Source organism: Cyprinodon tularosa, unplaced genomic scaffold (genome assembly GCF_016077235.1).
Source record: "Cyprinodon tularosa strain WSP-4 unplaced genomic scaffold, ASM1607723v1 ctg1, whole genome shotgun sequence".
NCBI classification, from domain to species: domain Eukaryota; kingdom Metazoa; phylum Chordata; class Actinopteri; order Cyprinodontiformes; family Cyprinodontidae; genus Cyprinodon; species Cyprinodon tularosa.
Genome location: NW_024037781.1, coordinates 1127340 through 1146449, shown reverse-complemented (window position 1 = coordinate 1146449; position 19110 = coordinate 1127340). Strand labels below are relative to the sequence as shown.

Genomic DNA, 19110 nt, shown 5'->3' with positions numbered 1-19110 from the left:
GAAGGATTCCCATGAGTCCTGACCATTAGGAATGTACCTAGCTGTTCCAAATAAAGATGCCAGCGAGGCTACATGCAGTCATTATACAGCCAGTCCACTACATTACAAGGTAATACAAGCCACAGGCAGGGCACATGGGCCGGCCGCTGCAGAGGCCTTTCTCAGCAGATTATTTTGGGCTCACTACTGTGTCATTACACGGCTTCCCCGCTCTGTATTTAGGCCTGCTGATTGCAGGGCTCAGATTGGGCTGGGCTGAGGTGAGCTCTCTCTCTGGTGGGTTGAGGGCCCCGACATTGGTTCGGTTGTTTGATGTGTTTTCCGTGGTGAAAGGGGACCATGTGCCATGTCCCCTCCCTTTCTCACTCTTTCAAAAATGCCTCACGAATGCATTTATACCCCCCATTTCGTCTTGTTATAAGGACTTTATGTGAAGAGTACTAAGAGTGCATTAATTAAAGAAGCAGCTAATTAGGCTATTGCTTAACAGGGTGAATCTGAACAATTAGATGGAGGAAAGCCACAAAAAGTTCCACTGAAACCTTGTCTGGATGCAGCAAACATGTCGAAAAAAGTGTGCTTTTTGGTGTTAATGCAAAAAAAACCAATCCCTTCTTGTCAATCTCAAGCGTGCTCTTAGTAACCTATCTCTCTGAAACTGATCCGTGCTGAGTTCGGACCGAGCTTGGATCGGTTAACCGTGCCGAGCATTTACGACCGATTACATCACGCTAGTGTGGTTCTTGGCCTCCTAGTGGCGATCTATGGTACTACTGCTCTCTAGAGGGAATCAGGCAAATCAACATGGCAGCTCCCCTAACATTCAGGAAGTTTGGTTATAATTGTGATATTTTGTTGTTTGTGGACAGTCAGGCAAAGAAGGCATCCTTTGGTGAATTTACTTGACAGTGTCGGCTTTTGGAAAGTAGATACGACAAACAATAGTCTAATCAGGTCATAGAAACGCAGGAAACGACAGACATTGAGGTTCATCTCACTGCTAAGCAGAATCATCACTGGAAATTGTTTGGCACAGTAGGGAAGGATGTATTTTTATGAATGTTGGAAATTTCCTGATAACGGAGGCTGACTGTTAGGAGATGACGCGATCTGCTCATGCGCTCTTTATCTGAGAACTGAGCCAGAACTGAAACTGTGCCGAGCCCTACTGATTAACTAGTACTAGTTTAGCACAGTTCAGTTGTGTCTGGCGCAGTCCGCTTCAGTTTTGTGTGCCATTTACACTCAACAGTTATCTTGGTTACCGTGCTCGGACCGATCTAGGCAAGGTTTCAAAAAGGTCGTGTACATCGGGCTATAGTGGTGGCAGCCTAATGCTGTGGGGAGGTTACCTTCAGTAAAAAGCAGAACACAAAAAGCACTGCTCATAGTAAACGTTATAGCACAGACAGACCAACTAAAGATTTGTTTGCTTCGAATTATATTTATGTAACAAAATGTCCTAGTCAAAGTTTAAACCTAAATTTCCAAAAAATAAACTATAAAGACAAGCAGAAACATTCACAGCTAAAAGATGGTCTATTGATAGACTTAGACTCAAGTTTGTTTATTTTATTACTCCTTCAGGGAAATTCTGCTTCCAGTAGCTTATATAGAGTACAAAGAGTTAAATTAAGATGCCATTAAAAATAAAAAGATGATAGACAATAAAGCACAAAAGAAAAAATTGTAATGTCCTGGAATATTATTTTTCGATTCACACAAAATATTTTTGTATTTATCAAACAAATAAAAGTTCCATCCATCTTCGTACACGCTTATCCCAAGTGGGTTCGTGAGGGGTGCTGGTGCCTATCTCCAACTGTCTATGGGTGAGAGGCGGGGTACACCCTGGAGAGGTCGCCAGTCCATCACAGGGCAACACAAAGACAAACAACCATTCACACACACTCACACCTAAGGGGGACTTTCGAGAAGCCAGTTAACCTAACAATTATGTTTTTGGACTGGGAGGAAGCCGGAGTACCCGGAGAGAACCCACGCATGCTCAGGGAGAACATGCAAACTCCATGCAGAAAGATCCCAGGCCGGGAATCGAACCCAGAACCTTTTTGCTACCCCACTGCCCCACTGAGCAGCCCCAAATGAAAGTTAAACGTCTATTTCCATGAAATATGTTACGTTTCCAGCTGAGATAAAACAGCACCTGAAGAAGTTGGGGTCCCTTGTGTTACCATGACATGGATTTATCTCGGCATCATCTGTGCTAGTGTTCATATCAGTGGGATCTTTGGGGAGGCGTGCAGCGCTCTCTCTGTTTCTCTCTCTCCCCCAATAAACGGTGGATGTAGTGAGGAGGGGGATGAGGGTGTGTGTGTGTGGAGGCGGAGCCCGGCGCCGTGACTGTAACGCGATAGCTGCACGGCTCATAAGAGCGATCACTCACACACTCTGTACACACAGCTCGCAGGCAGGCAGGAGCAGGACGCACGGAGCGGAGCGGAGCGCAGGCTGGTGGAAGGAACTGAAGCGGTGCAGCATGAGCGCTCTGTCCGACAGGACTGATTCTTTTCTGTTAGTTTTCTTTATTCCCGTTTGATAGAATCTAGTTTTATTTGTTGAAACGCTGCATCTGAACCTCGGGTCGCTGCTGGAGGGTTCAGATCGCAGCAGGAGAAGCGATCCTCGTGTGCGTAAAATACGCAGGGACTGCAGGGACGGAGACACCCCGGGCAGGGAAGCCTGTGGCGGAACTTTACGGAACTTTTCCTCCAAGACGGATGTTGGCTTTGGTGCTTTTCAGCATTTCTTGCACTGAGATCATCAAAGTGGAAACGTCGGACAATTAACGCTTTATTTATTTATTTTTCATCCTTTTTTTCTGTTTTTTTCCTGATCCAAAATGGATTTTCCTTTCCCGCTGATTGGATTTTTAATAACACTGTGCCATTTAGGATGTGGAGTCAGAGGACAGACCGGTGAGTTTCAGCTACTTATTGTTTTTTACGCATAGATCACCTTTAAATTTCTACTATTAGTATTTCATCCCTTCCAAAAATTTGACAAAACATGATCTAATACAAAAGCCATGTTCCAAATTCCCGTTTTGTAAATATAATGGGATGCACAAACGGTTCTGAATCTTTTATTCTAAGTTAAATCAAATAAAACCTTTTTAGAGGTTAGGTTTTCAGGGAGGCGAGGAAAACATTTCAGACTAATCAACTGAGATGGTTTGATAAATGAGAAAATAAGGAAACAATCACACCCCACGCGCTCTAAAGCCATCAGATAGGAATATTCCGGACACTTCCCGCACGGCTCCTTGTTTTTTCCTGGGTTTCTTCTGATTGATCATCAGAAATAAATAAAAACAACAGTTCGTTAGAATAAAACGCCCTTCCAATTAGGATTTGAAAGCCTGTTTTAGTGTGAGGGCTGGACTTGATCGAAACCTGCAATTTCCCCAAGATTGGGCTGCTGGTCAAGAACCTGCGCGTAATAGTAGGATCAGGGTCCTTATTTGGGAAAAACTCTCTCTTTCCCAGCAGCTCCCGGTGTTTTTTCCAGGCTTCAATCAGAGGGGCTCACAGCTCTCCGTTTAATATTCAAAAAATGATGAGGATGCGGTCAGACCTGAGTCAGCTGGAGTCAGTTTTAGTTTAATACCCCCAAAAAAGTTCATCCATGTTCTCATTATCTCATTATGATATTTCCTTTTTCTGGAAATTTATTCCCCACAGCATAATGCTGCCATTACCAAGCTTTTTCTCGGGTTTGAAGGCTCAGATTCTCATTCAACTTAAAGTATGAGAAGGATTTAGAAGAAAATTGATGCACAAATATCAAATTTCTTTCTGCAAAAAGTAGAAAAACCTCATATTACTATACAAGTTGTGACTTTATGTTTTAGTATAGACTATAGCAACAAACTTAAAAGATCTGGTGCTTTAAATGGTCAAAGTTGAGTGAAAAATCCCTTCTTCTATCCATCCGGAGCTCCTATTGTTTCTTTTTTCTTTCCAAATCTATAAGAAGGCATAGCTTCCTGTTGTACCTACAACCTGAGCGCTCATTGCCGATCTATGATAGAATAAAGACAGGAGGTTGTAGTCAGGATTGGATGTAGGAGGATGTGAGCTCTTGGGTTAGACTCATTCCTGGTGCTCTAAACTCATGACTTTTTTTTTAAAGCATTGAAAACAGGCATACATAGACTTCAAGGTTTTTAGGTCTGAAGAAAAATGCCCGTAATGCTCCCACTTAGTTTGTTAGTTTCTGTGCACACATTACTGCAAGCAATCATTTGTACTGACTGTCATTTCCAGGAACAGCAAACATATTTAAAAACAAATCTCATCGGTTAAAATAGAGGTGGGGCTGGATGTTGTTTTCAAATAGTTGCATAGCGTTTCCATCACCAAATCTAAACACATGGAAACTTAAGAAAGAGAGAGAATTTTCAAAATTTCCCTATTATTCCAAAAAGGACTACTGCCCTGCTGAAGTAGAGCTCAGATAGTCCGAGGGTTCGTCATGCCTAGATGTGATGCCACCAGCAGAATGACACATAATGTTCGCTCACTCATCCATAAAAGTCGGATTGCTCATACGGTTGGATGTAAACAGTTCCTTTAGCCTTTTTAATCTAAAATCTAAACCAGTGTTGTTATGAAGTGGGTTTGGAGGGGATCAGGAGTGACTCATGATCCAAACATGACATTTTAAACCTTCCTTTGGGTCCATCCTCCTCTTTTTAAAGCATCTTGTTTGGAGCAGGAGTCAGCCCAACCATTTCGTCTGTAGGTGTATGTTTGTTGCACATGATCAGTGATCAGAGACAGATGTGGGTCTCTTGGCAGTCAGCGGGCAAGCAAGAAGCAGCAAGATCTCTCCCCCTCTTGCTCTCTCCTTCTCCTGCCAAGGCACTGCACCACATGTCCCTGCCTCAAGAGCCACATTACAGCCAGAGACTGACAGAGAGCAGAGTAGACAGGGGAGGCAATGGGAGAGCGTGCCGAGGGGACAGAAAGGAAGAAGAGAGCATGCGATTCACTAAACCGCAAGAAGCAACAAGCAGGAGGAGGGCTTGGGGAACAGACCAAGGGTTGGGAGGGCGGGTTGTGCTTCAAAAAGAGGGGGACTTCAAAGCATGAAGGGGTCACAGAGTCAAAATGGCACTGGACAGAGGGAACAGATCACATTCAGGGTTACGAGGCGACACCACCTACCGGGGTCGATGCAGCTAATGTGGGGGAAAATCAGATGTCTGCAGGGAGGAGGAAGATAAAAAAGAGGAATTCTGTTTCTGGCTTAGAACTGTTACCAAACCAAGGTTGCTGTATTCACATCACAAGTTCAGGCTTTTGATGGCAGACTCCTCAGAGGTTGTAGCAACTTTGTATATTTCCAGCGGGCTCTTTTTAAATGTTGTGGAGCAAACCGATGCTGGCCCGAGGCGTGTTGGATTGTCTCAAAGCTGAGAAGAAATCTAAATAGACGAAATCCATTATTGCATTTCTTTGCCTCTCTCTATCCAAAACAGAGATTTCCACTCTGCTTGTACTGTAATCACATTAGTTGGACTCAATGATACATGCATTAATTACTGCTTTCCATAAACATTAATATGCAAACCATTAAGCAGCTTATTTGCATGTTTATTGAGTGGGTGACTGTGCATCCTTTCCCTAGCTCTCTTCCAGAGGTTGATTTTTGTTTATTTAAGCTTTTATAACCGAATAAAGGGAATAATAGGAAGTTCTTTACAGAAATGACTAAATATCAACATTGATATGTTATTAGATGGATCATTCATGCAGTCTAAATAGAGTTTAACTAGTATTGTAGTTTATATTCTGGTACAACTTAAAGTAAGATATGCATGAACAGTCTGAGGAAGCCCTACAAGATGTAATTTAGTTTGTATGCCATACTTTGACTAGGCCACTCCAAATCCTTTATTGCATTTTATTTTATAAAGTGAACTCTTCAATGTATTATGGGATTATTGTCCTGCTGTATAATCCAAAATCTCTCGAGTTTAAGGAGACAAACCGATGCTTAAACATTCCCTCCTGGGATTTTCTATTAGAGCTGATTTTGCTGAATTCTATCTAAGATAGCAGGTCTTTGTGATGCAAATACATAAGAGGAACCCCGTACCATCATACTACCACCACTATGTTCGACTTCAGGGATAATGCTAAATGCTTGTTTTAAGGTAATATATAACAAGACACACATATAAATTAGTCAATGGTTCGCTCTTTAAGTAATTATGGTAGGGGAATATCCTCTGGAAAGGTTTTCTGCTATTCCTATTGAATCTCTTCAGATTTGCCTACTTCGTGTTGTTGTATGGTTTCTACTGAATTTATTTCTTTATTCTTAAGGTCTGGATGAACCCAGGCTTGGGTATAACCACTGAAATTGAACTCAGAGTTTTAAAAAATGGGGATGAATGCAATTATTTAAGAGGGTAAAAGAAAAAGAAGAAAAGCTTTCTGTTTGCATAACGCTTTTTGTATTTACTTTGGTTATCTTTATCTTTTTGTTTTATTGGAGACTGCGTGTTAAACTTGCCCAACTTAGATCCTCTTCCAGAGGGTGCAAGATATAGATAGTTTAATATTTTTGACAAAATTATCCAGCTTATTAAAAAGATTTAGGTGTCAGATATGTGAATGTTGCATTATATGTGTAATCATATCTGTTTTATTTAATTTCCTGTCATCCTGATTAGTTTGATGCTCATCTTCCTCTCTTTGCCCTTTTTTCATTCAGCCTTTGCATTTTGATCTGCTCGGCCTCGGCGTCAGCTGCAAAAAACAAGGTCACCCATTAGCATTCATAGCTGAAGACAAATGTAGCGCTTGGTTCGATACCAGTCAGGTATGGGTGTCACGGTCGGCTCACAAAGCTCCTGGAAACGTGTCGCCAAGCTCGGGGTGAAATTAAAAACAAGACCCTGATAAATAAAACAAAGCTTGCTCTTTCTGTTTGTCGCATTAACCGCATTGGGGGGGGTCTTAACTGGAGCCCTGAGACCGGCTTAGAAAAGAAGCTGTAGGGGGTCAGCTTTGTCGAAAGCCAAATTGTTTTTGAATGGATTTTGAGCTGATTTAAACACAAGGGGTTTAAGGCAGGAGCAGCTGAGTTTAGAATTTAGAAAAACAGCTTTACTGAGAAGTGCAGTTTTTCGTTTTTTCAGCAGTCAGTTCCCCTGAAAGCTCGCACTTTGTAAGGTGGAGGGCCAACAAATTAACTGAAACTCACCACAGCGTATTACCTGATTCTTCACAGCTTTCCTTCGCTTGTGTCAGCTCTGCATTTTATTCCCCCCCCCCCCCCTACCCAGATGGGAAGGAAAGCTTTTTGTGCAAAGTGCCTTATCCGTGCAATTTTGACTCACAGATTGCATAGAAGGACAAGAAGACAAGGTAGACCTCTGGATCAGAGCCCCCCCCCACTACCTCTTCCTGCAGAAACCAGCAGCCATCTGTTTTCCTCAATTGATCCATTGAAGCATTGATCAGGATGGCCAGCTCTATGCATTTAGCTGATTAGCATGGGCCACTTATCCCGTTAGAGAGGGAGGAGGAAAGAGGATTTGGGGGTTTTATCTGCCGTTGATGAGGCTCTTGTTGTTTAAGATCTTCCTTTAAACTTATTTAGCGCTGTTTACCAAAATCGCAAATGTTACATCCCTTTACTTTTACTGACTTTGGTGCAAAGTCGTACATGTGACGACTACACCCGCGTTGCTTGTGTTGCAGAAAACGCATCAGAGGCAAGAAAACTAAGTGTTTATAGTGAACTCCTTCATTTAGGGTAGGTTACTTTCATAGTGGCTCTGCAAAAAAACAACACATAATATATGGAAACGTGTATTAGTATAAATTGCTCATTCTTCACTCTTCTTCCAGCCTCTGGGACCTTGACTTATCACTGAAAGTCAGCACATCTGGTTTAAAAGCCGGATGCAATCTTTCATATCCCATTCATCCTTCTTTAATATTTTGTTAAGGCAACAGTTTAAGGGATCCATAAAGATCCTGTGCTTTTGGTCCAGTCTGAAATAAGTGAGATTAAATCCAGACTTTTACTCCTGACTGAATGGATGAGTGCTGCCCACTCGGCCCTCTTCTTCCCTCTCTCATGGTGATAGCACATTTTAATTAAGGTGGTGGTGGGCTTGGAGGGTACGGGCACGAGACGGCGGCAATGATGAAGGACTTTATCAGCCCTGCTCCTCTCTCTCGCAGCTTATCCCGGAGTGTGAAGCCATGCTTCCCTGATAAGGGGGGGCTAATAGGAATAAGAGCATGAATGTTCACGCACACAGACACAGCAGGACATGAGTGAAGACATGCAGACATATGCACATTTCTCCGATAACGGAGATAAAGAAATCATCCTGTCCAAGTGGATTGGGAGCGCCTCAAATGTGCACACATGAAAAGACTGAGTTAACTTATCTGTAAGAAATTAGTTTGGACAGCCGCTTTAGAAGCATAAACAAGTTAGCCATCCTGTTAGATTTTACTTTCATTCAGATGAGGACAGTAACGTCGCTGCTCTGGAGAGATAGGGTTTTGGTGGCTGCATGGAAGGGACATATGCAGCACGTGTGCGCACACAGAGACAGATGGACTTCTCTACAAGACGAGACAGTGTAATTCATGAGGCTCGCTGACAGCTTCTGAGTGCTTGGCCACAAGTCGTTCCCACCAAAACACTCAAACGCACGCGTGTTACCAGAGTGCCTCTTTATGCTTACTTAGTGTAAAATATGAACAAGAAATTAAAAGAGCAAGCACTCATCTATTGATATTTATCGTTGCTTGACCGCTAGCTAAAGATGCATTATGATGCCAAAACCAGTCGGATACTATTCTTAGTGAGGGTTTATTCTGCTATGACAGGGTTAGGAGTTTATAAGTGTCTTAATGATGAATCTCTGACTATTCTCTCTTACTTGAATATGTGCGGTCAGACTCTGATGTTGGTCAGGTCTCCAAAAAGTTCCCTTAAAGCTAGGTGCTTAAAAACGTCCAGAATGCCTTGCCAAGACAAGAGTGGTCCTCTAATTTTCAATCCTTAACTGGTTCTTTGGTTTGCAAACAGGAAGATTATTTAATCAAAAACTACACTGCTTTGTACTCCAGTAGTGCTGCTTTACACCAGTGCATCCAAAGCTTTTGCATGGCTTGGATGCAGCTGTATGCAGTCTGTAAGGCTGCAGCTATTTGCTTGTCATCCAGCTTAGCATGGGCTCATCTTCCTCTCTGACCAGCCCCGTGTGGCGGAGTCGCCACCGTTTAGTAAAAATGTGAGCGCAGAATAATGAGCTCTGATGAAATGTAATGTTTGGACTTGCAGCACAGTTGGTACCCTGCTGGAACCCACTGAACACAGAGGAAACGACCTGTTTCTTAAGCAATGTTTGTAGAAGCCGTCTGCAAACCTTGGTGGATTTTATACAAGGTGATTGGAACAGGTTTTGTCAATATAGTGTATATTGTGGCAGTTTCGTAGTTAGTGTGTGTGTGAGCCGACTGACAGAGGTTTCACAGAGGGGTCAGTGTCTACAGGGAACCGCCACAGCGCAGGCATGTCTTAATGAGGCTCGTCAGGTTCTCTGCACCCACCTTACCCTCTGAATTTCTCCTTCCTCATCACCTTTTCCTCTCCACATCTGTCACTCACCCATCCTCTCCTATGCTCTCCCCCCTCATAAATCAACCCTCCTCCCCTCTCCGATCAATCCCCGTCTCCCTTTTTCTGCCTCAATCCGTCTTTTATCCGTCTCTCCTTACTCATCTCCCTCTTCCTCCCTTTCATCCCCTCTCTCTCTCTTCTCTCCACTGTAATCCCTTTCTCTCCACTCTCCATCTTTCTCCCCACCTTCCTTGGAGGCCGTTCAATGGGCAGCTCAGACACAAAAAAAAAAAAAAAGTGTTGAGGCTGCAGGATTTCTCCCCGAAGGGCTTAATCTGCTGAGGCTCTGTGCGCCGATAGCCTTCTGCACACCGTTCCCTCCATAGGCTTCTCAACAATGACCGTCTGTCTGCACAGTCACAGCAGATAAAGCCATGTCTGTGTGCACATGTGAGGCTTCCTGCCTGTCTCGGTCATTCTCTTTCCATTCCCACTATCTTTCTGAACATTTTCTGCTTGCTGATTTTCACCTGGTCCAGGTGATTGACATGCCCTCAAAGGTGCCATCAGTCGTGGGTGTGCATTTGAACGCGCAGCAGCAGCGGCAGCTGGGTGTGTGATTCAGCGTGCATTTGGAGCCGATCTTCTCGCAGTGTGCTCCCACTTCTGTGGGTAGCCCGAGTCACACACTCGCATGAAATCACCGGCAGCTGCAAGGGGCTGATGCGCCAGCGTGGGCGTCACTCCTCTCCGGTAACAAAGTAAGGAAGCCATAGCAGCTCTGTCAAATGTCAGCGAATCTTAAGTGTGCCTTTTAAGCACAATAGGCAGTGAAAATGTCAACACTTGAAGGGTCTATTACACTTCAAGCCTTTGGTGCCTTGTATTTTTCTTTTTTCCTTTTTCTTTTTCCCAACTGTTCACAGAAATCTTAAAGAAACAGGCAGAAAAAAAGAAAATAAAGTAATTCAACCTATTTATGTCAAGAGCAGAGTGGATTCAGAGGCTGAGTGGTTAAATCTAGAGGTAGGCGGCCGCATTTTTAATGCAACTACAGTGTTTGACAATTAGTTCAAGAGCCAGGACTGCAACAATTTGCCTTCACTTCAAAGGGAGGAGAAAATGAGGGGAAAACATGTATAGAAAGCTTGAGCTTTATCAGGGAGAGTCTTATGGTAGATAGGGGTCATTAGGAGAGGAATATGGGGGGATAAGTGGCATGAAATGGGATCATAAAGGCAGGTCAGGAAGAAAAAGAGGATGATGGGTAGTTTTGAGATTGTAGAAAAAAATGAAAAGAGGAATATATGTGTGAGGGGATAAATGGAGATCAGTATAGAAGAATGAATGAATGAATCTGCCATCTGTTGGCTCTCCTATGTATTAAAAGTCTGGTTGAGATGTAGCCTTACACCTTAACCCATACTTTAAACATTAGCTACTTTTTGGTGCCAGATTAATTTTGTCTGATTTCTTGTTTTCCTTCCTTATCAAACCACTGAACAGCATCTGTATAATAATGTGGCGGTGTTTGAGTTCAATATAAAGTTCATTAGATTTACAGTTCCCACTGGAGCGTGCAGCCATATAACACCGTTAGCTACAATAAAACCAGCTCCTGCTGTTGTCATGGAGAAGATGTTCCCAGCTATAATAAATGCAATAAAGCATCCACCATGCACAGAAGCAAAGCGTCCTTTTGGAAGTGCAGAATGCTGGTTATACATGTTGCCTTTGTCATGTGTGTGGGTTTATGTTTGTGGGAGATAAAGCCAAGAGTGAAAGCTGCTATGGCTGTCAGGGTGTGAGCATAGTGGGGTCTTTGTTGCAGCGTTAGCTTCTGGTTACAGAATGGGGTGACCCCGCTAGACGGCCCGTTAGTGTGCCACTTCCTCCTCGAGCCGTCCGAGTGACGCTATTGGCAGGCTATTGTTCCTGGGAGAGAGCGATAGGATCGGGGAATGTGTCCTAATGTTTGCAGATTGGCTCGCTGGAGCAACAATTACACTTGGAGGAACGCTCCCTGAGGAGAAGGATGGAGATAAGAGGCTGGGCGTGGAAAGGCTGTGTTTCCTCACTTGTGTCTGTGGGTGTCTGGATATTCAACAAATGCATAATGTTTAATTGTTTTAATAGTGCATTGAAAGTCCACAATATAGTTTTTTTTTATATTTCTTCTAAATGGAAGGCCTAAATTGTTTTTGTTCTGTTTGTATCGCACAGTGAAGATGGAAGGTTAACCTTTATGTTGACTCACCAGCATCTGTTTGTGCTCCCTTGCTCCTACAGATTCAGAATGTGGAGGTATCCTGGATGCCAGTAAGCCCGGTTACATCACCTCCCCCGGTTACCCAACGGAGTACCCCCCTCATCAGAACTGCCACTGGGTCATCCAAGCGCCTGAGCCCTCGCAGCGCATCGTCCTCAACTTCAACCCTCACTTTGAGATCGAGAGGCTCGACTGCAAGTAAGATCAGGAGATATCTTCGCTCTAAAGTCCCTTTTCCTAAAGTTGGATTTCTCCTCTGCAAGTGGTCAGAATCACATGTATCTCAAGACATTTCCTTTAAAAGCTCCTTTTACTAAAAAGCAATTTATGTTGGAAGCTGATCTAAAATACTCCTTAAATGCACTGCAAAAAATATGAATCTAAGTAAGTAATTTTTTCCTTAAAATAAGTGCATTTTTTCTGGAATTGAGGAGGTAAGTGAGATACTGGAACAAGGCAATTTACATTAAAATAAGAAAAAACAACTGCAGTCTCTTATTTCTTGTGCATAATATCTAATTATCTTATTTTAAAGGTAAAAATGCTCATTCAATTGGCAATTCATCTTATTTTAAATACTATATTTTTTACTGTTTTTGCAGAGTGCAGACTTTAAATGTTTAGATGTATAAAAAAGTACTGCAGGGTCTAGTTTTTAACATAGTTTCTGTTAAAATCTAAATGATTGACACCTGAAACCTGCACACATTGCACGAAACATGCAGCAATATCAGTTGCTATATTATCGCCTCTCTATGAAAACATCAGCACTTAAAGGCGGACTCCGGTTCAATCGAACCTTTTAAAGCCAATTTCCTCAAGTCCGACAGACAGTCTCTTAGAAAAAAAAAAAATAAGAACATGAAGACTAGAGAGCAGAATGGCAGCTTTGTGACAACCAGTTCTCAAAGAGACCATTCCCCTGCAGAAACAATGAAATACAAAAGTCATGCTGAAGAGACACACTTATTAAACTTGGACTTCTAAGTAAGTTACTTGCCCCTAAAATTGCTTTATTGAAAGCTTGATTCCAAACACAATCCTTTGTTTATTGAATTTAATTCTATTATATTTGTGATGTTTTACTAATAAACTTTCCAGTTATCAGGATGTTCACTTGTAAAATTCCGATTCAAGAAAATAAAAGCACAAAACTAAACTCAATTACGGTATAAAATGTTGATTAATTGAGTCCAGTTAGTAAAAAAGTTATAAAAGACATAAAAAATTTTCGATTATTTTAGTACTAGGACTAGAGATTATGCTAAAGCAATACAAGTTTCTCTGGTTATTTGGAGAGTTGGATAATGCTGCCCTTCCCCCACCTATTACTACAGAAAGATTGGAAATATTTCTGGAAGTGAAACATATATAATTATCATGTGAATTATTACATTCTTAAAAATTGAAGTTACAGCTACAAGCAGTAAATGGATTAAAGGATGACTACCTATGCAAGGCCTTATGAGTTTTTTAGCTAATGTCAGGTTTTCACATGACAACGTGTGGTATGCTGAATGAATCCCTTTAGCATGCAGTGATTATGTGATGCATTTTGCATTTTTGTTTTAATTTTTTCACAAATTATGTGTAAAATCCAGGGTCATCAAAACCTCTTTAGACCCTCCTCATCATTTAGCCCATTTTGGGGTTCTTAAAGAACTCTCCTCAGAAATCAGCAGATACAATTCTTTATTAAAGGGCATAGAAGTTACAGAAGAAAAAACTGTTTGAGAAAATGAAAATGTCTCTCATTCTAGCTGAGAAGAGGAATAAAGCAGTCAAATATCTCTTTGGGGGCATTTTGGTCAATATCTGTTAAATGTACTTACATTCGGGGGAGCAAAATGGGGAAACTTTGAAGACTTTTTGATATTTTCGAGACTATAAACACTAGACGCCCCCTCTCTCCATCTGATAATCAAATACCAGTAGGCTTTTGAAATCTATGCAGCTGAATTTGGGCATGCAGGGCAGTTGGAGGGAAGAAAACCACAACGGGATCAAAGAGAAGAGTCATGGTGTATGGTGTGACCAGAGAAGAAGAATAAACAGGAAAAAAAATGAGAGAAAAGTAAATGAAACCCAGCTGTTTATCTGGATAAAGCCAAGCTGGTCAGTCTCCTGTATCTGAGATGTGAATAATCAAAAACATATGGCTTTGCATTGTCTTTGACCTCGAAGGAAATCACTGTCTCCTCCTCCTGATCCCATTTTAAACAACCAGGAGAATATTTCCCATCACACCCAGTTTTTGTTTGGATTCATTCTGCACAATCAACACAGGCTTCCTGATTATTTGCTTCCCTTGAAATTTAGGATCCAATAATCCCTGATGGCTGCTGTGGCATTGTTCTCTGACAAAGATGGCCGGGAGAACACTTTTACTGCCACAAGCACGTCAGTCGCTCCATCAGTAAAAGGGGCATGCTTAATGATTGTCAGCTCTTTTCATTCGGCTGTATCACATTGGAGCACTGAACTGAAAGTCTTGTTTTGATGCTAGCGCTTTGTGTTCTAAGATGTTTCTGTCGGCTCCCATCAGAAGGCAGAAATGGGATGTAATTATCTCTTTTGCCAATATGTTAACACCAGCGTTGCAGCGCAATTGGCGCAAACTCAACAGACTTCCAGCAGATAAGGAGTTTCTCACAGCCTGAAGTGGTGCGAGGCGGAGAGGAGCCTCTTTCCTCTCCACAGACAGTTTTATTGGGATCGTTTTTTTCCTTTTTCAACACTCGCCTGGAGGGTTGGAGGCCTCTGCCTGCCCTCTAACACACACTCCCACTCAGACGCCCTGCTTCCTGCGCGACTGCACTGAGGATGAGTTACTATGCATAGGTGGGTGGGGATTTTCAAGTGAGCAACACTGCCAGCATGTTGGTTCGCAAGATTAGCAGCTCTGCTCCCTGTTTTTCTGCATGTATCTACTACCATGAGAAATTCCCCTTACAAAAACATTGAATCACAACAACATTTATCTACGCGTGACCTCTAGCTCTGCTCTACTGCAGTTAAAAAGAAGATGCGTTACTCCTTCCAGGCATTAAAATAACCACAGAGATATTTCTGTTCTCTTCATTCTGTGTAATGCTTTCTGCAAGGCTTGATATGAGCCTTGTAGCTCCTTTGCAGGTTCCTTTCCCTTTTTACTGCCTGTACGATTAGGCATGACGGTGTGAGCGGGCAAGCAGAGAGCAGGCTTTTTGCATGTTTTCACGGTCCTCCATGAGGACAGCCAGTGGGCCACCTGAGGAGAGGAATGCTGATGATGATGGAAAAGTCAATAAGTTTGAATATAGATCCTTGCAAAAGTATTTGTGTTACGTTGACCGCACACCTACAGCCAAAAACAGGGGAAAAAACATTTTGAAATTAACACCTAATAGTCCAGCATGCAATTTTATGTCATCCATAATAGCTGCAAACCTCCCTTAGCATCTATCCTTATATTTCTTTACAAAATAACTCATATTGGATGGAGAACAGCTGACTTTATTTATGTTTTCCTTATTAACCAGGGCATTGTAACATATGAATTTACTTTTATGTTGTTCTGCAAGAAGGTGGACCTTCAACTTGCTTCCAAGACTGTCCCAGCTTAACAGCATTCCCACAGCATGATGCTGCCACCTCCTTGTGTCATCGTGAGGGTATTACAATTAGTATTCGATTCATGAGTCTTTCACCATACTTGGCTAGTTGTGGGTAAGCCAAAAACTCTTCCATGCTGCTTTAGGTAGCTTTAAGCAGTACTTCTTTCTCTGAGATGTTGTTTTCTCTGCTTAAAGCCCGGATTTGTGTAGTGCATGATTAAAAGCCTACAAATTCAGCCTTGCCTTCAAAGAACAGCTGAATTTTTACAGACTCTAGTTGCTGATTAGTTGACAACTGAAGGTACGTTTTTTTTAGGGGTTCAGAAATGGAGAGGGAATGCCATTCCAAGCGGCAATATGTTTTGCTTCCTTAAAAACACATAGGCATGCCTAAAGATGTAGTATAAAAGTGCTCATCAGCCATCATAGCCCCTCCCAGGGCACTTTAGGCTCTCATAACAAGCAAGAAAAACCTGCTTGCTCAGCCCATGCATGTGCTCTGAATCCCCTGCCAGCTGGTGATTTCTCCACCGTCCGGTAGGTATAGGCAGTCAGCACTCGCACGCGGCCAAAGACAGCCGCTTTACTGCAGCAATCAAATCGGCAGCCTCGTGCAGGCGCTTCGTGTCTGAGGTGGCACTTTAATACAGGATTTCATTTCAGGGGGAGTCCGGCCATGTGCCAAATAGCTCTTACCTCCAGGCTGCCAGCCGATTGATGTGAACTAAATGTAATAAAGGCTAGATGAAATATCAGGCCCATATCTCTAATGCAATCTGCCATCACTGAGCCCCAGGATGCTACCTAGTGATATACCAGGAGCTGCTGAGGAAGGGAGAGAGAGCTCTAGGTGGAGACGATTCCTTCTTGTTTTCCTGTTTCTCTCCTGCTTCATTTCTATTTTCGTTCTTCCTCCTCTTTCAGTCTGTCTAGTTTCCTTTCCTCCGATTCCGTCTCTCCACTAGCCCAAGGAGAATCTGTTTTAATTTCGCACGGTCAAATTAAACAGTGAAACGGGCACAGATGCACTCGAGAAGATCATTTCTTCCACCTTTGAGGGTTTTATTTTCTCTTTTATTTGGTTATTTGTTATTGAACTCTGCCTGCGGGGATAAGGTTTTTATGATATAGCTTCATAACGTCAAATGCACACTCTCCCACGTACATAAAGCTGTTATTCCACACATTGCTTTCACATGACAGGTAGCTGCGTTTGTAGGATAGGGGGTGTTTCTTTGTACTGTATCGCTCTCCAACTGGTACCTAGAGGGGGATCGATTTCTGTATTCTGCTTGTAATGGGAAATCTATAGATGATCAGCAATTGCCTGAAGCAAAAGGTGGCCAGGAAGAGAAGGAGGAGCACAGTTCAGGGCGAAATGAGAGACAAATGAGTTCCAAAAGGTCACGGCTGAGGGGAGTTGTTCAGGATTGGATTTATCGATGTTTGGCACTTGGCCGACTTTTAGGACGAGATCATGGTCATCAACCTTCTGGAGTCATGGCGGTTTCAAGCAATGGATGATGATGATGATGAAATATCTGTGGAGATCAATCGGTCATGTTCCCACTGAGAAACTGAGCTTTGGGTGAACATAAGAAATGTTTAGTTCCATTCATCCATCGTCTGCCATTTACCCAAGATCTGTTCCTTTGGGCAGCAGGTCCAGAGAAACAGAGGCATCTCTGCCAGGTGAAAATATCTACACCAAGGTCTCCTCCCTGTGCGCATTAAACCTTTGTCTAACAGCCATTCCAGTCTGAGCTCCATTAAGGTGACTGAGCTCCTTACCTCATCTGAAAGGTCAGTTCCAACTTTGCATCTTACAGTTGCGGTCACAACCCATTTCTTTACCTTGACAGACCAAAACAGCACATGCACGACTATAAAAGCCCAATACATCTATTCATCTCCAGCACCTTCCTCCAATCATTCACGAACAAGACACCTAGAAACTTGAACTCCTCCACCTGAGGCAGAGGCTGACCCCCCAGCCATCAGGGTCATTGAGCATTTGCAATTGCAAATTTCCTACTAAGCCTCCCAGTGTTTGTAGGAATTTTAAAATCGTTTTCAGACATACGTGTTTATCAGAACTTTACCCATCAAGGGTCTCAGGCGTTTAAAGCTGTAGAGTTTCAGATCAATGCTGCACTGGCCCTTAGATGGTATGTGGTCCGCGGTTTGGCCCCTCCGTCATCTGTAAGTATGAATTAGTGATGGGAGGCAGACGAAAGGCAGTGAAGCATTAGGACACGAGGAAGAGAAGTACAGTTTGTTTTGGGGCTAGATTGAAGATGGCAGGCCCTGTAGATCTGCTGGGATTTGGCTCGCAGCATCTTTTGAATATTTCATAGGCACTTACAGTTTATTAGAGTCCCCTCAGAGGATGGGAGAGAGTTGGGGTGGTGGAGTATCTCGCCCCCCCACCTCGCTTCTTTTCTGCTTCTGTGCATCGTCGGACAAGGAAGGGACAGTCGACAGACTCTTCTTTGTCTAACACATTGGGATTTAGTGAGCTTCTGTACTCGGAGTGAAAAATTAGAAGAAAATAAAACGTGATAGAGCGGAGAGGGGAAAATCATCTCAGCTGAAACCCCAAGTGTCTGAATCCAGCCAAGTTTGGTTTGCAGAATATCCAGAAACAGCTGTTGCTGCATTATCTGCAAAAACAAAATAAATCAGACAACCAACGTTCAGCCGCAACCAAACTGCTTTAATCTTACACTATGATTTGTTGTTCCCTTTGAAAATACTTTCAAGAGAGTTTTGAAAATGGGATCTTGGTTGATTTGATGAAATCCAAAAGAGCAACAGGAAATGTCCAAGTAAAATGAACAGATCATAAACACAGATGAGTTTTTATTCGACTTGTAAGGTCCCAAAGGCTGTAAAGGGGACATGAAATTGTGCAAACATATGGTCTGATGATACTAGACTTCTGTTTGGCTGCAATGAGGTACTATCAGCTGGAGGAAATGTCCCTGGTCGCTGGCAAACAGCAAAGGTGTGAAAGGCAATTAGTTGCTTTGACGCAGGGGCGCTGTGATATATGAGAACCGAAGAAGAGAAGACATGTCTGGACCGGTGCAGAATTACTAGCCCCTGAGGGGTTTTAGTTTCCTTAACCTCTTTCCCTCTGTTCCAGCAACTCCCTAAAGGGGAAAAGATGGAGGGTGAAGCGGCTGCCTTATTATGGCTCCCTCAACATGGGGTCGGTCAAGAAGACCCCAGACAGGCTACCAGACAGATGATGGGAATGGATGGTGGTATCTGACAGAATGGGCGGAGTTTGGTCCAAAACAAGCCCTAATGGAACCCGGACCTCTCTGCTCAAATGCTATATCATGCGGGTCTTCCTAGGTCTTCGTGTAAAGGCGATTTGCGTGCAACGTCCTGGAATGTGTTCAAGTGTGCATTTGAGAGAGGTAGACAGTGGGCTCTCGCACGTCAGGCCTTCATACATGTATTCAACAGAGCCTAGGGAGAGGCTGAGTGAACAGGTCAATAATCACATCTGAGGAACACTCACTCGCTGACGCTAATCCACAACAGGAGAGAGGGAGAGACAGAAAGAAGGATAAAGACCCACTCCAAAATCAATTAAAACCTAATTAGGCT

At 42.9% G+C, this 19110-nt stretch overlaps 1 protein-coding gene across 2 annotated transcripts in view; it reads left to right on the top strand.

Annotated features, from left to right (window-relative positions):
- Nucleotides 1–2407: 2407 nt before the first annotated feature.
- Nucleotides 2408–19110, top strand: part of nrp2a (neuropilin 2a) — a 74344-nt gene continuing 57641 nt past the window's right edge. The window contains exons 1-2 of one of the 2 annotated variants that reach the window (XM_038280538.1): nucleotides 2408–2939; nucleotides 11914–12091. In XM_038280538.1, coding sequence (XP_038136466.1) covers nucleotides 2864–2939; nucleotides 11914–12091 — 254 coding nt within the window. In that variant the 5' untranslated portion in view covers nucleotides 2408–2863. The remainder of the gene's footprint in view (nucleotides 2940–11913; nucleotides 12092–19110) is intronic. The other variant, XM_038280464.1, reaches the window with a different exon arrangement.